At 35.2% G+C, this 17,344-nt stretch overlaps 1 protein-coding gene across 1 annotated transcript in view; it reads right to left on the bottom strand.

The window, feature by feature from the left end:
* LOC149798218 (uncharacterized) overlaps window positions 1-17,106 on the bottom strand; it is a 184,393-nt gene extending 167,287 nt beyond the window's left edge. Inside the window, exons 1-4 of the mRNA XM_089963322.1 lie at window positions 16,950-17,106; window positions 12,012-12,122; window positions 7,170-7,286; window positions 5,805-5,918 (exon numbers count right to left, since the gene is read on the bottom strand). Of these exons, the coding sequence (XP_089819448.1) occupies window positions 5,805-5,918; window positions 7,170-7,286; window positions 12,012-12,122; window positions 16,950-16,993 (386 nt within the window). The 5' untranslated portion in view covers window positions 16,994-17,106. The remainder of the gene's footprint in view (window positions 1-5,804; window positions 5,919-7,169; window positions 7,287-12,011; window positions 12,123-16,949) is intronic.
* Between the last annotated feature and the right edge of the window lie 238 nt (window positions 17,107-17,344).

Raw genomic sequence — 17,344 nt, 5'->3', positions numbered from 1 at the left:
TTTTGGATGCAATGCCACTATGAATGAATGACTGGGACTGGATGTGATAGGATGTGTCCTTGTTGACTAGGAATCTCAAGTGAAGCAAATGCAAAACAAATGATTTCATTTTTAGCTACCAAGCGATGCTCACCTGTACTTCTGACCTGCAAGGACTCTTTTCTGAATAGTATTGGGACATGATCACAAGATATCCATGATGAACTCACAGATCTGACGGTATTGGTTGAGAAAGCTGCAATCTTGACACAATGTTCATAATATATAAGTGGGGATGTGTTGTGAAAGAACATGGCTGCTCATTGTACGAAGACAGTGTACATTTTAGTGAAAGTCATGGGTCACCACGACAGCATATCTCCTGTTTGGTGGTGAAGAGTAAAAAATCCACCCACACAAATGAGGTATCAGAACAAGGATCATACAGATATTGCATAATTCCTGAAAAAAGCTTGCCATGAAGAAAAGATGGATTAAAACCGGACATTCACAGTGGGGCAGTGCATGGTTTTAAGTCTCTCTGGTGAGCCATTTTCTGGTCTCTTTTGTATGGCCATGAAATAATTTGGAATACAGAGGGTGAGACCTGAGAATGGCCTTGTGATGATGTCTTTTTGCAGCATATACATCGATAGCACTGCATCTCTTTCTGTGAGCACGAGCAAAACAGACACTGACAAAGCATCAAAGATCACTCAGCTGTCCTATACAAATCATACACAATACTGATATTCTGACACAGAGGGGTGATAAACTGACACAGAGGGGTGATACTCTGACAGAGAAGAGTGATAAACTGACACAGAGGGGTGATAAACTGACAGAGAAGAGTGACAAACTGACACAAAAAGGTCTAAGCTATGTTAAGGTTGATGAAGTGTAGTCACTGAGACCTGGATCAGTATGGAGCCAGTTGCTATGGCATTATAAACTGGTTGTTGATATCAAAAATGGATTTCAATCCATACACAAAGAAGATGTATTCATTGATCTGTAAAGAATTTGTCAAAATCTAGGAATTCTGTGTAAAAAATTGTCACGTGTCCAGAGTAAAACCAGGAAAGTTCAGTTTAAAACTTCATTTTTAAAAAAAAAATGTCACCAACACTGTGGAATATGTCAATGACTTCACCAGACTGTAGAAAGTGTGGTGAACAAATCTAGGAATTCTGAAAGAAGCCAATGATGCAGCAGGAGACAGAAGCAAGATGATCAGTTTAGTCAATGCATGAAGGCTGGGTCTTCCCTAGACAACAATGGCTCAAGGAAGGATGATCAAAATGAACTTAATGTAAAGGGGATGATATGAATAAAGAAAAATGACAAAGTAAATTATGGGAATGATCTTACAGCACACAATAATAGATCAATTACATCACTATATTTCATACAATGGATTTCAACTGCATTGTTCAATTGATGAAGGTGCCAATTATGAAAAAAGGGCCACATTAATTGCAGCTTTTGGCACATTCAAGGTCTGTAACATATATAAAACTTGAATGTTTTTCTAGACAGTGAACATACTGATGTCACTCTATCATACACACATAATTAGAATTAGGTTGTCTACACTCATAATGGACTGGTCAAGATACTTGTCTATGTGCCCAGACTGACCTTAAACAAAATATTAATTGTTGTCCTAAAAGTTAACATTAAAAGTTTTACCAGTCTGATTAATCTGAATCTAAATTTTCATCTCAAACTTCCAGACAAATATTATCAATTACTATGAACTTTTTAAAATATTTTGGCAATCTGGCACTAAACTGGGTAATAAAAGGCAGATGATGGGTCTACCCATCAATAGTTCATGGGGTAGTTAAAATAATTTCCAATAGAATGCACATATAACCTGGCTTCTCTGGGATGCCAAAATCAGAATGGCTTCTCTGGGACACCAAAATCAACATGGCTTTTCTGGGATGCCAAAATCAGCATGGCTTCTCTGGGATGCCAAAATCAGCATAACAGTATACATACCCTTCATTATGGAAGCATGAAAATTCCAACCGCTGAGTCTTCAGTATGCAAATTTTTTTGTCTACAACATTCTCTTTTATTTGATCTATTTCTACAAATAAATCATAGGTTGCATGAGCTATAAAACAAATTTAAAGCAACTGTAATGGTATTAGGTACAGACATGCAGGTTAGATCTTAGCTGACAGGAAGATTATGACACCTGTTAATTGATTGTCAGTTCCAAATGATCATTTTGATAAAGGACTAAATACAAGCACCCCTAAAGCAATTCTTGGGAGTTAGCCTGATAAAAAATAGTATATGCATTTAGATTTGATAAAGAAAACAGAAAACAGAACACTAACGAGACTGAGAGATTTATGGAATGAATCATGAAATTGAATATTCTCATGGGTCAATCAAAAATGACTCTGGTTCTAGTTCTGTCATGGAGAAATCTGTAAACATTTATAAAATGTATTGGTTTTAAATGGAAGCACTGGTAAGTTAATTAAATAAATTAATATGGACAAGAAAGCATAATTTCCTCATTGATTCCTTCTAGGTGCACACAAAATTAAAGAACGGCAAGGAAAAGGCATTGATGATTATTATAGTTGAAAGCCAAAAGATATCATACTTGTCATGGTTATCAACTGCTTTCATTTTTCTTGCATTAATTTTGATACTAAATATTTTACAATAAATGAACATTAGCGGCCTGATGACAAACAATACACATATAATGCTCTGAGTTATTACATGGAAAAAGATCTGGTTATTGAGACTTTTTAGGGCAGGACTGCACATTTTTCCAGAGAAAGAGTCTTGGAATGCAACTTTCAAAATCCACTGATGAACCATTATCTAAAAATGTTGATGAACTTTATGACCAGTTCTATTATATATATATATATATATATATATATATATATATATATATATATATACACACACACACACATATATATATATATATATATAAACAGAATACAAATCATATGGTGCATAGGCATAATTATTTAATTAAAATGTGCCAGCTGCAAAAAGATGATTTTATTTGCGTCTTCTTGGTTTAAACCGCTTGGTTTCAATGTTCTATGGCAGTGCATCCATTAAGATTCCTTTTCTTTCCTGGTTTCAGAACTGTTGGGGTTGTGAGCATGTGTGTGTGATTTGGATTTTTAACGTAGCTTTAACAATTTTTCAGTCATATTGCTATGATGTCTGTAGTGTGGCAGTTTATAGTGATGTCTAGCACTGGGGCATCATGCCACAGACATGTAGTATGTCCCACCCAATCACATTATCCTGACACCAGGCCGACCAGTACTAACACTAACCTCTTAATGCTGAGCGCCAAGCAAGGCAGCTGTTAGTACCATTTTTACAAGTCTTTGGTATGACACGGCCGGGGATCGAACCCATGATCTCCCACATCTAAGGCAGACACTCTAACCATTAGGCCACCAGAGCAGTCAGGGTTGTGAGCAATTGCAATAAGGGTTACATCACTGAAAGTGAGGCCATGGGAAGAGAAGTGTTCTGCAACTGGACTACTGCACTGCTTCTTTGTCATCCAATCAGAACTGTGAAGATTGATCCTAAGTTTTGTGTAACATTTTCAGTTTCGCCGACATACTGAAGGTCACAAATCTTACATGTGGTGAGACAAATTACATTCTCTGTTTCACACATTCTGTTTTGGACCACGTATGTTCAGTTTTTCACTAGTCGCTGTGTTGGTCTCTATCATATGTTGACAGGCTTTGCACCTTTTATTGTCACATGGGTCAAATTTACTAGAGTGGTCTTAGTGATTGGCATTAGCTTCACTTTGACTATGATGTCTTTCAGTTTTTTGTCTACAGTAGGCTTCAAATGGTTTGTTCAGGTGGATTAACTTGAGTGTGTCACACGATTCCATGACAGACCAGTGTTCACAGATGATTTACCTGGGTCAGGATAAAAAATGGTATCCAGTCAACTGTTTATCTTCTCTCTACATTTTAGTAGGTCATTGCAGTTCATTTGTTTAGCCATTTGGGTTGCCTCTGCTATCAGATCTTTGTCATGGCCAAGGTTACTCAAATGTTAAGCTAACTCTTCAGATCTTTTTTGGAATGTTTCATTGTCAGAGTAGATTCTCCGTATCCTCAGTGCCTGGCTACATGGGATGCTCCAAATGCAGTGTTTTGGATGAGAACTTGTTGGAGAAGATACTGGTGTTATCAGTTGGTTTTGAGTAGATGCTTAAATGGAGTTTGTTTTTTACCAGTCTGGTTGTTGTGACCTTTTCAAGGAATACTAAATGGATGAGTAAAATAAAATGAATAACTGACATTTAAAGGTATGTACAATCTAATTCTCAAGCATGAGACCTATAGTTTAATTAGTAACGTGAATGACTTGTACTTAAGCAGGGTTCATACTGGATTCTGAATGATAAATTCAAAGACTTTTCCCAAACTTTCAAAGACCAGAAACATAGATTTCCAAGACCTATTTTCACTAACATTTTGTATACAAGTTATGTTATATGAGAAAACAATGAATGTGAAATACTACAATATTGTTTAATGATGAAATGAAACTGAATGGGTCATCAAAAGAAAGAAACCAGGAAAACTCGACTATGTCAGAATCTAACAACCTTGGACAATTTTATTTGTGATTAAGGAAAGAAATTAAAATGTTTGGGTTTATTTCAATTTTCAAAGACTTTTAATGACCTCAGGGTAATTTGCTCGATTTTCTCAAACTTTCAAGACCTTGAAAATGCTACCTCTTTTTTCCCAAACTGTCAAAGACCGTATGAACCCTGTTAAGACATAAACAAGTAGGCATGCTTAGAGGATCATGTGCTATTAACACCCTCGGCACATATGATTCACTAATTCCACACAATGTATCACTGTTAGTTACCAGCTAGCAGTGAGGACCATCTTCAGTCATGAGTCATAACAACAAATGGCAACTGGGTGAATAGGACAATGCAGTCAAAATCTTACGTAAAACAAGGTTGAGTAGTGAACTGAATTAAAAGTGTCATAGATCATGGGACAGATGATGACGATAGTGTCATTAAGCTTATCTGATGACAAAGTTAGACAAATAAAGTACCAAATATTTATCTACAATGATGATAGAGCAAGAAACAGATAAAATATCTGGAGTATACTTAACCAAGGTGATAAATCTCCACTGATGAAAATGCATTTGCAAATTCTGCATTTGCATGGTCTCAAGAAAAAGCATTCTTTCAAGAGAAAGTAGAAAAAGCAACTGATAGAAGATGGGATTTTGTGCCAATCCCTCCATCCATGGGGAGACCACTCAAGTTCCACCTCTAGCAAGGCATTCAGACAACCTTTGAACACTACTGTTAATAAAACAAGCCAAAAAGACATGGCCTGGGAGGGCTGGATTTGTGTGGTAGTGGATGCACTCTTAACATATGATTGGGAAACATATTTTAACAGGAAATGTGAAAATCATATAAAGGTCAAAGATTTCATTTTCGCATCAATAAGAATCACAATCTAAGGCAAAATAAAAATTAAAAACATGAATTATTATAAGCAATCACATACAGTCCTTTCATACACATGCAACAATTGGTGTTCTCGCAAAGTGATATAACTTCCCAGCACTTAATATGGCATCTGCACAGAAAACATTTTGAAAGGCAAATTATGAAATGCAATTGTATCCATCACAAAAAAAGAAAGAGAAGATAATCTCTGCCAAATCTTTACTCTGAGCATTCAAAATAATGCCAGAAATATTCTGATCAATTTATAAAAAGAAATCCCCAAAGCTTCTGTATTTCCTACCAATCATCGTTCTTTTTCTTTTTCTTCTTCTCTTTCTTTGACTGAGCTCTGACTGGCTTCTCCTCTTCCTCTTCTTTCTGCTTAACTGCAGAGTCAAGATCCGAGTCCTCCTCACTGTAAATGAAATAGTACATACTGCAAAGAAACTGATATAATGACATTAAAGCGGGTTGATAACAACTAATAAAGGTTAAAAACAGAAGTGAAAAACTGGCAAGATCCCACAAAACAGATTCAATACAGTAACACTGTGCTTTGATAACTACAAAATTACAAAAAAATTTAAAGCTAAAATTGGTAAATTTTATTATTTTTTTAAAAAAATCTAAAAGTCTGAAGAAAAATAATACAAAATGAAATTTGTAAAGATTTTTTCATGCATATGATGACGGGTGGAGCATTAGGCAAGTAGTAGATCCATAAAATTCAAACCTGAACACACTGCAAAAGGGGGATACACTATGTATCAGAATGACAAGAATTATGGTTATTAGGATAGTGGATGATTAAAATAAAGAAACTTCTAGTCTGACTTTACAAGAGTTATTTTCTCAATACATATACATATGATATGGATACAAAGTGACTATGCACAGGTATGCATGTGAGAGAGGTACTAAGCAACTCTGTAAAAATATGCATGTGATAGGGGTACAACATGACTTTGTACAGGTATGTATGTGATAAAAGTACTAAGTGACTTTGTAAAGGTATGTGATAAGTGACTCTGTACAGGTATGCATAGGACAAGGGTACTAAGTGACTTGGTACAGGTATGCATGTGATAAGGATGCTAAGCAACTCTGTACAGGTATGAATGTGACAAAGGCACCAAGCGACTCTGTATAGGTATGCATGTGATACAGATACCAAGTGAATGTACAGGTATGCATGTGATATGGGTACTAAGCAACTCTATTCACTTGTGAATGTGTATGTATCAGCATACATCCTGTCAGCAACTTATCCTAAAATATGATACAGAGTGCAAATCTTGGGAAGCTGAAACATAATTTGAGGTGGTCCGTATGGCTTTCTGTACAGCTGAATATGAACAGCTCAAAATAATGCTGATTTGCAGCAGATTTCTTGTCTAAAATGCGTGAATAAAATGTATGTGTGTATAAAAGCCAGCTATCAATGAGTGAATTAAATCTGGATATTAATGGTGGTCATTGTCCTAAGTCAATATGCTTTCCCTCAGTGACCTCTCACTGTGTTTACTATTGACTTACTCCACCTCCAAACTGTAACAAAAAATCATTTTGTTCAAAAATGATGGAGAATGCAAGGGCTTGGTGATGCAACCCTACTACAAAAGCTCTGGACTACTCTGAGTCAACCTATAGCCTTCTCCCTTCCTACCTGTCTTCCTTTTTTTTCTTTTTCTTCTTGTCTTTCTTGGACTGAGCTTTGACAGGTTTTTCCTCCTCTTCCTCTTCCTGCTTAGTTATGGCATCAACATCATCATCATCATCATCACTAAAAAAACCAGTTAAATTGCAACCAAAATCAACCAGTTCATTGATGCCTCATCTATAATGATATAAATATATGCTTTTTCTATGCTATATCGAAAACAAATGAAGTAAATTCTTTGCAAACTCATCAATCCTCTCCCTTCCCCATCTTGTACAGGAAAGAACTATGCAACATTTTTACCAGTCTATTCAAAGTGGGCATAAATCCAAATCTCTTGTCATAGTGTATTGACTTATGGACCTGTGCTTTTGACTGGAGAAAGACTCAATTTGTGGTTGTCCGAGCATAATATGTGGTAGTCACACATGCCCTCAGAAGGTCAACATACTGGTGGCCATGGAAACAAACAGAGAATAATAATAATTATATACTATAAAAGCATGGAGTTAAGGTCAAGTCAAGGAATATTTATTTAAGGGCTGGATTTCTGTGGTAGTGGATGCACTCTTAACATATGATTTGGGTAATACATGTATTTTTAAACAAGAAATGTGAAAATTATATAAAAGTCAAAGATTTCATTTTCTCATCAGTCAGAATTACAATCAAAGGCACAACTAAAATTACCAACATGAATTAATGCAAGTAATCACCAACAGTTCTTTCTAACTCAAGCAACACTTGGTGTTCAGGCTAAGTAACAAAACTTTCCAACATTTAATATGGCATCTACAAAGAAACATTTTAATGAAATGCAATTACATCCATCATAAAAGAAAAAGTTAACCACTACCAAATTTTGAATAAGAATTTTCTGATCAATTTAAGACAAAAATTGCTAAAAGCTTCTGCATTCTTGTCTCTTTCATCATCTCTTTCAAGCTGGTAAGTGGGAGGAAAATTTGGTTGTATTCCCTGTGGACAAGTGACAACTACATACCACACATCTTCATCAAATATTTATTGTATGATTAACTTTCAATTATATTTTTATATACGCTCATCACCTATAAAAGTTTCAATACTTTGTGAGCAAAATAATTGTACTAAGTGACTCATTACAGGCTTGCATGTGATAAGGGTACTAAGTGACTCATTACAGGCTTGCATGTGATAAGGGTACTAAGCAATGCTGTACAGATATGCATGTGATATGGGTACCAAGAAACTATGTTCAGGTATGCATGTGATAAGAGTACCAAGTGAGTCTCTATAGGTATGCATGTGATATGGATACTAAGGGACTCTGTTCTGGTATGCATGTGATAACAGTACTAAGGGACTCTGTTCAGATATGCATGTAATAAGGGTACCAAGAATTTTACAGGTATGCATGTGATAATGGAACTATGTGACTATGTACTATGTACTGGTATGCATGTGATAAGAGTACTAAGTGACTCTGTACAGTTATGTATGTGATAGTATCAGCATATATACTGTCAAATAACTTATCCTACATAGGCAGACGATACAGAATCTTGGGAACTTGAAACATAATTTGAGGTGGTCTGTATGGCCTTCTGTACAGCTAAATATGAACAGCTGTTTAAAAACAGCACAAGATAATACTGCTTTGCAGCAAATATCTCATCTAAATAAAGAATGTGTGTGTGAATAAAAGCCAGCTTTTTATTACAGTCAAACCCACTTATCTTAATCACGTTGGAATGTTAAAAGAATTGTCAACATAACTGTCAGGGTTAAGGTAACAATCAACTGCAGAATTATAGGTTACTGCATTTGTATGGGAAAATATGAACGAGTTTTTTGGGATGGAATACTGCACGACCTTGGGAATGCAGTATATCCTTCCAACAAAATGAGTTCATATTTTCCCATAAAAATGCAGTAACCTTTTTTATTATATGCTCATTTTTTTATTCTACCTAAGGTTTAATTATATAAACAAAATACACTACAAGAAACAACGCAAATGGATGTATGCCGCATTCCAAACTAAATACACAAGCGCATATTCATCATTACACAAATCAACATTACTGTGCACATAACCCAGATAAATTTGAACTTAGCTGCACGCTCAACATAACATTCAAAAGAAAATGGCATGTCTAGTTAAAAATGAAATTTGGAGTCATACTGTAAATGAATGCACATTGCAACAACTTTTCCATTTGATCTGAATGAATATATTTGGTATTTTGTTTCGATTCGACGAAAGTCTGATTTTGGACTGGATTCGTCTGTGCAAATTATACATGAAATACATCAGACTGAAGCGGCGCGGGAGAAGCGTGTTACATCTGCAAATGTGTTTCTGTTTCTGTCATTGAATGTTTGAAATCATGATGTGGGAAAAATATGAAGTCTTTCAATTGCAATTATCAAAAAGACGCTATGGAATTTAATGCTTATTTCATTTTGAGTGCAGTAAGGAGGATGCAATTGCACTTATCATCGAATTTACAGCACAATTTCAAAATGTGTAATCCAGATTGAAAACCTATGATATGACTAATGTAATTTGGATTTGCAGAATTAAGAAAATACATTTTGAGGAAATTCGGGATGTAAAACTGTAAGTATATTTTATTCTGCCATTCTTATCACCAGCTAAAGAAGACAGTATATGACTTGTCACTTGTATGTTATTTGTAAGGACCTTGCGTCTGTTATATACTGTAGCTAGCCTAAATCCGTAACATTGTATCAATGCGGAATGTGCCAACGCAGCTGGTATGTGGCAGTCCACGAAACATCTGTTTTAGTTCATTCAGAAACAAATTTAAACAACCACAACGTAAAGAGCCTCTTATGTGAGTGTATATGATTTGTGTACAAATCAAAAGTGCTGGCGACTGCGTCCATTGTTTGCTTACAATAGAAAGTAGTTCCTTTATGCATGTGAATGCTATATGTGTATTGTCACTTGGATTGAATATCAGGTAATACTGAATGATTCTGACAATGTAAAGTTAATGGGGGAAAAAACGAGCATATAATAACAATGATTATGCATCTGAAGTACCAAAAATGAGAAGTTTTGCTTCTAAAAACAAATGGCATTTCTAAACGCACAATAACAACAATAATTCTGTCATGCCTGGTTTCAGAAAAAAAAAGATTGGAGGTCTTTTAAATGAGATTAAGTAACAAGTCACACATTTTTACAACACTTAAGTTACTGCAACAATGTCAGTGGTTTAAAGATGTTTTTATTTCCCTGTGAATAGCCTCATCCCTTTGGTAGCCTCAGCAAGACAATGCTTTTCTCATGCTGTCCAAAATCCAGACCAATTTAAGTACATGTAAATGTAGAACTATACTTTTTTGAAAAGTATTTTCTTTTGTTAGTGTTGACTTGCAACTAGCAGCAAAATTTAACTGACCAATATTGTGCATGAAAATCAGTCCTTTTTACTGATCGTCAGAGGTTCCTTTATGCCAGCTTTTACCAATAAAATTTGCCTCTGTACTGGAAAAAGATGAGACTGGCGGTATTCACGTACCAATAAACTGTAAAATATGTTTAAAGTCTTTAATGTTAACTGTCACAACATAAAATTCTGTAAGAAGCCAACTTATTATAGCCACACAGTTGTAGTCTCACATCCCTCCTGACCTTGATCAGTGACTGCCGGCAAGAACACAGCACCAGAAAGAGAGTCAACCAATCTCTTTGATAGATTGCATGATAAAAAACGATACAAATGAAAGCACTCCTCTTTCTGTTTCATAGATGTTACTCCTATCAGTCACTTTCTGCTTCGTTCCGTTTGTGCTGGAGAAAATGTAATTATGTCAGTAATCGACAACTTCCAAAAAAAAAATTCTGGGGAGCATTGGGGTCATTTTTCACAATATCATTCGTGGTTTTATTTACTCTTGTTCAAAACAAAATTAATAACGAAATCTTTGGGAGGAGGAAACAGCTTGGTTTTGAATAGTGCAGGTTTCTATTAATAGATTATTGCGAGTCATATGATCAAGCCATGCAGGCTTACACTCGCTCCAAGCATGGAAACACTTCAGCTATTACCGCATTCAGTGATAATTTTCTGGGTTAACAATAAGATCAAATTCGCAATACCGTGGGGAACAAACTATATTGTCATGGTGTTGACATGTGATAATGACCTATATGAACGCAGCTTCCGCAATGGTCAGAAATGCATTCATTCAATTTCCTTACTCTAAAGTATTGTTTACAAAATAATTTTCTACACTCTATGCAAGCAATAAACCATGCATTTATGAGATTGGTTGATTAGCATTTGTACTGGTAAAATTTGGTCTTGTAATGACTTTTTCCATCCTTGCCTGTATGAGGAACCAGTAGTAGCAGAAACACCGGTTCATTTCTTGTAATATTTCTGTGAGATTGACATTAAAACTTGCATTTTGTCAAATTAAGCAGGTCCACGTTACTTCACATAGACACTTATGCCCGACATAACAGTGTTATCGACTTAACAGGGGTCAAGATAAGAGTGGAAACAACGCAGACCAAAATTCCCAACATACACTGCTTCTTGAGATAACCAAGGTTGAGATAAGTGGGTTTGAATTTGACAGTATTAGCAACTATCACTGTCAAGAAGGATGAATTAAATCTTGATATGAATGGCGGTCATTGCTCTAAGTCAATCTGCTTCTCCTCAGTGACCTCTCACTTTGTTTCCTATTGAACTTACCCAACATCCACACTGTAACAAAATCGTTTTTTTCAAAAATGCTGGAAAATGCAAGAGCTTGGTGATAAATCCCTACTATAAAAGATTTGGATTATTCTGAATTTCCTACAGCCTTCTCTCTTCCTACCTGTCTTCCTTCTTTTTCTTTTTCTTCCTGTCTTTCTTGGACTGAGCTTTGACAGGCTTTTCCTCTACTTCCTCTTCCTGCTTAGTTATGTTATCAATATCATTATCATCACTGAAAAGAAACAGCAATGTTAAATTACAACCATAGTCAACCATTTAATGGATGCCTCATTTATGATGATATAAATACAATGTACTTACTTATACCATGTTTTGTATAAAACAAATGAAGTGTGTGTGTGTGTGTGTGATTTGGATTTTTAACACAGCTTTAACAATTTTTCAGTCATATCACTATGATGTTTGCAGTGTGGAAGTTTATAGCTATGTCTAGCACCAGGGCATCATGCCACAGACATGTATCATGATGTCACACCCCTAGTCACATTATCCTGATACCAGGCCAACCAGTCCTAACACTAACTTCTTAATGCTGAGCACCTAGCAAGGCAGCGGTTAGTATCATTTTTATGTCTTTGGTATGATCGGCCAGGGTTCAAACCTGCAACCTCCTCCATATGAGGCAAACGCTCTAACCACTAGGCCACTGGAGCAGTAACAAAAGAACTAAATTCTTTGCAAACTCAATCTTCTTCCCCATGTTGTAGAGGAAAGAACCATGTTACATTTTTACCAGTCTATTCAATGTGGGAATATATCCAAAATTTTTGTCTCTGTGAGACAATGTTCTGCCCAGATAAGGACTTCTACTTATGGATGTCCCTGCATATTATGTGTCTTGCTTTATACAGTTTCTCTTTACACTTTTCAAGTTGTTCAAATGTACACATTAATATGTTAACCGGTGCTGTATTGCTTACTCAAGTTTTGCTAAAATCATTTTTGGTCAGTTTTTCATTTTTATCTCACCTCTGCTTAAGGATGTTCAATTTTTCATTAAAAAAACTAAACACCATCAAGGACCACCTTTGATCCCTTTATTACTGATAACACCTCAAAAAATCATCCCGCATTTAGCCTAAACTCTCAAGATTATAACAATAATGTAATCAATTAACAGCTTGTTGTGTTCACATTAGCTTTAATCCTATTATTCATTGTACAGCAATTGTTACAACAGTTCTTGTTTATAGCAGACTGGTTCTCACTGGTTTCCGTAATGCATGGATAGAACATATACAAATACTTAGGTTTTTTCTTTCTTTTTCACTTATGTACAAAGTTTTTAAAATTTTCAAAAGCAGTTGATTTCAGCTGTAAAAAGGTATGTGAGGTGGACAGCCTTAAACTATTTTTATCCTATGGCCTGTAGAATCACATCTAAGTTACAGACAAGTGAGCACTAATAATGTGTCTGTGTGTAATTTAGATTATTAAGAAACCCTTAACAATTTTCCAGTCATATCGCTATGATATCTGCAGTATGGCTGTTTATAGTGATGCCTAACAATGGGGCATCACGCTGCAGATATGAAGCATCATGTCCCACTCAGTCACATTATCCTGACACCAGGCCGACTAGTCCTAACACTAACTTTTTAATGCTGAGCGCCAAACCAGGCAGCTGCTAGTACCATTTTTTATTAGTCTTTGGTATGACTCAGTCAGGATTCTAACCCATGACCTCGCACATATGAGGCGGATGCTCTAACTACATAGGTCACCTGAGCGGTCTAATTATAGGTAATCCAGACAACATATTCACCATTCATTGGCCCAAAGTTTAGAACTCTTAACTGAAGTATGGTTAGAGGATGATCTTCATAAAAGGGGCATACATGTTGTTGTTGATATGGGGTTTAACGTGTTACAATGTGGAATGAATTGCCCACTGAACTTAGACACAAAGACACAGTGATCATTCAAGAGGGCTCTCAAAACTCACTTATTTCGACTGCAAGAACAAACTTAAAGACCTAATGTTTCCTACCTTAAATATTCTCAGCATGTTTTTTTTAACATTTTCTAATTTCATGGTGTTTGTTTTTGTAATCATATCATTATATGTTTTTTATCTTACAGGTGTTGTCTAATGTTGTAAAGCGCTTAGAGCTTCTAAAGATTAGGTGCTATACAAAGTCCTCATTATTATTATTATTATTATCGCCATTTTTCAGCACACAATAGGCTATGCATGGTGGCCAGTATTAATGGCGGAGGAAGAACCTGGGAAGAACCACCGACCCACGAGAAGCTACTGGCAAGCTTTTTCACATACCCACATTGGCTGAATCCTAGAATCAAACCCACGCAGACAGGCATACATGGGGATAAATAATATTTTTTATACCAGGCAGTGAATTACTCGATTTGCTGAGAAATAATCCTGATATTTCACTGGAGTGAAATAATACATTTTTTCACCAGCCATCAATAGACACTTATTACAACTCTAGGTCTTAATCTATGTAAGAAAAAGAAGCAAAACCAACAACTTTTTTATTTCTTAAAATTACAAATTGAACATTTAAGAGACACATTATTGTGAATTAAATTCCAAAGAATCCTAAATGTTCTATCACAAGTCCAAAAGTAATGAATGTTCCAAATAAATTCCAATAGTATTGAATGTTGTTATGTACCACAATGATGCAATTCAGAATGCCTTTTAACAAGTTCTCAATAATCCCAAGTAATGTATTAATCCAAAGTCAAAACACTTAGCAATTCCAATGAATGATTAAAATATTTAAGACAACTTTAAACTCTGAAAACAAATAGATTCCACAGACTGATCTTAAAAACATAAATGAATTCTTTGCTGATCAACTCCCTATTTGTACACACCTCCACCTGACCTATGACAAAACTGAATGTTCTGGAAAATTAATCATTCCAATAGAAAATCCTACTAACTCATAAACAAGGTTAGACCTTCAACTCAAACTCTAGTAAACATGTTCTTAAAACTTACAATCATGACAAAAGTCAGTTATGCAAAAACTCCAACCACAACCCTCAATAATGGTCAAAAGTCAGCACACAATATAAATTAAATGTACATAACAAACTGATCACATTATAACCAAGAAATCTGAAGTTATTCTAAGACACTTACATAGTCAAGTAGTAGGAATGGCTGCCTCCATTTAAAGGTGAACTGAGTTCTAATCCAACAAGTTGTAAATTACTTCGTTTCTTAATGTGCTATTTTATTTTAAACTGGGAAGGTGAATAATGTTACTGTTTATATTATCTGTGTGAATAACCACAAAACAAAATAGAACATAAAATGGTAAACCACTGACATCATGCAGGATCCAAGAAGAAGTCTGCAACTTCAATCTGTTATACATCCTGCTCGCCAATGTGTTTGTGCATAAAATAAAAAGAAAATTTGCTTCCAACACAAGATTTCTGCAGACATTTAGAAGTTTAGCTAAATGTTTAAATTTTTTTTCACAAAAGTTTCAGACATTTTGACATTTGGCCAAATGATATTAACCATATTCACTTAATTAAAAACAAACTGTAACCAAATATTACCAGAATTCAGCATTCTTTGGCTGCCACTGCTCTTCAACCAGCTGAAAAGCTACTTTGATTGTGCCTATATATACTTCAGTAAGGGAAAAGGCATTACACTAATATGGTACAACCAAAGCAAGCAGACTTTAATCTGTACCACACTGTGCTGCACACTATTTAAGATATTCTTGACAATCTGGCCTTTAGTTCTGGGATTGACAGTCTTTGAAACAACATCACTGACTGAAGGATTAAAACTTCAACCCATCCCTATCCTAAATATCAGGTCCAATGTCCTATAATGACTTATAGACAATTCGGCCCAACTTGGACCGAAAATAAGACAATTCGGCCCAGAAATCTACTATACTTCTTTTTATCAGATGTCCTTTCTTCACAGCAATATTTGTATTTGGGACGGTTTTCCTAAAGTTCACCAAATGTTTCCAATTCTATTCTCAGCCTATTCTATTTTACAAACTAATTAAAATAAGAATGAATAATTAAGTTACTTAATGCAAGGATTTTGAACTATACGGTAAAAACATATTATATAAGAATTGACAAAATATATGTTAAAAATAAATACTTGTTAAAACTATTGTCAGTTGTATTATAAAATTGGGCCGAATTGTCTTATTTTCGGTCCAAGTTGGGCCGAATTGTCTTTGGGCCGAATTGTCCAATAGCCCCTATAATGTAGGACTAGTTGTAAGCATACCAATAAGACTATGGGAAAATTTCTTTATATGAGGAATTCTATCTATATTTGACATGCATATGTTCCTAAAATTTGAGGTTTTAAGAAATGAAATGTAGTAGATTTCTGAAGAAGAAAAAAAGAAATACTCCAAAAAAAAAAAAAAGCATTAGACTTTGTCTCTTTAGTGATCAAAAAGTATGACAGCCCGACACCTGGTACCCCTATATTTCAGATCAGGCCTGTCCTGTATATTAAAACGTAGGAAAATTCCATTTATATATTCAGCTTATATCTGTTTTCAACGACGACCAAGCAATATCAACGGTATACTCCGGAAATTTAACAGCTGCTTGTGGAGGTGCCCATCGGGACTGTAAAAAACAAAAACAAAAAAAAAAAAAAAACAAAAAAAAAAAATTTGGGGCATATGTTACTTGTAGTCCGGCTTATGGAATTTCAGTCGGGGAATGTGATTTTTTTAAGTCACCAGCCTGGGTCTGTGTAAAAAATAATAATAATAATCTTGAAGCACTGCTATTCTGAAATAAAACCGAAAAGGGTCTGTTTACCTGACCCTTCCCCCACTTTATAAAATTAAAAGTTTGTGTTTTGCAGGGCTAAATGAAGTACTTACATGAAAATCTAAAAGTCATTATCCTACACCAGCATAATGATGCCCGTTTTGTTCAGCAAAAAAAACTTCCACACTAACATACTGTTCTTACTCTTCTGCCAACAATGCAAACTTCTATCGACTAAATCACTAGGATACAAGAATGCCGTGGTCCTAGTCTCTTATGTACTTACAGATCAACTTCTCGTCCTTTTGATTTATTTTTAGGTTTCCCCATTGCTCATGCATATATTTATAATCTTTGAGATTTCTTGAAATTTGCGTAGAGTTGGGCAATGTATTTATCTTTAAAACTGACGTACAATATGTGCGCATGGACCACACTTCCGATTTCGAGTTCTGTGTAAGTCGCATGTTTAAAATGATGTAGCGGAATTTTGCCTGTACGGCAACATGAAGGTCTGTGAACAAAAGAGAAAAATTGTAACAAAAAGCCAGCAGAAGCAATAGTTAAATATTAATGTTGATATTTTCAATAACCATAGAAAAAACAACAACATGTATATATCGATAGTCCATACAACTTAATTTCAAAATTAATCTAGTTATCATCAAGCATACTCTATCA

The sequence above is a fragment of the Sinohyriopsis cumingii genome, chromosome 6 (assembly GCF_028554795.1).
Source record: "Sinohyriopsis cumingii isolate HCF-2022 chromosome 6, ASM2855479v2, whole genome shotgun sequence".
NCBI classification, from domain to species: domain Eukaryota; kingdom Metazoa; phylum Mollusca; class Bivalvia; order Unionida; family Unionidae; genus Sinohyriopsis; species Sinohyriopsis cumingii.
The sequence above is the reverse complement of the archived record's forward strand: the minus strand, read 5'-3'. Positions and strand labels throughout refer to the sequence as shown.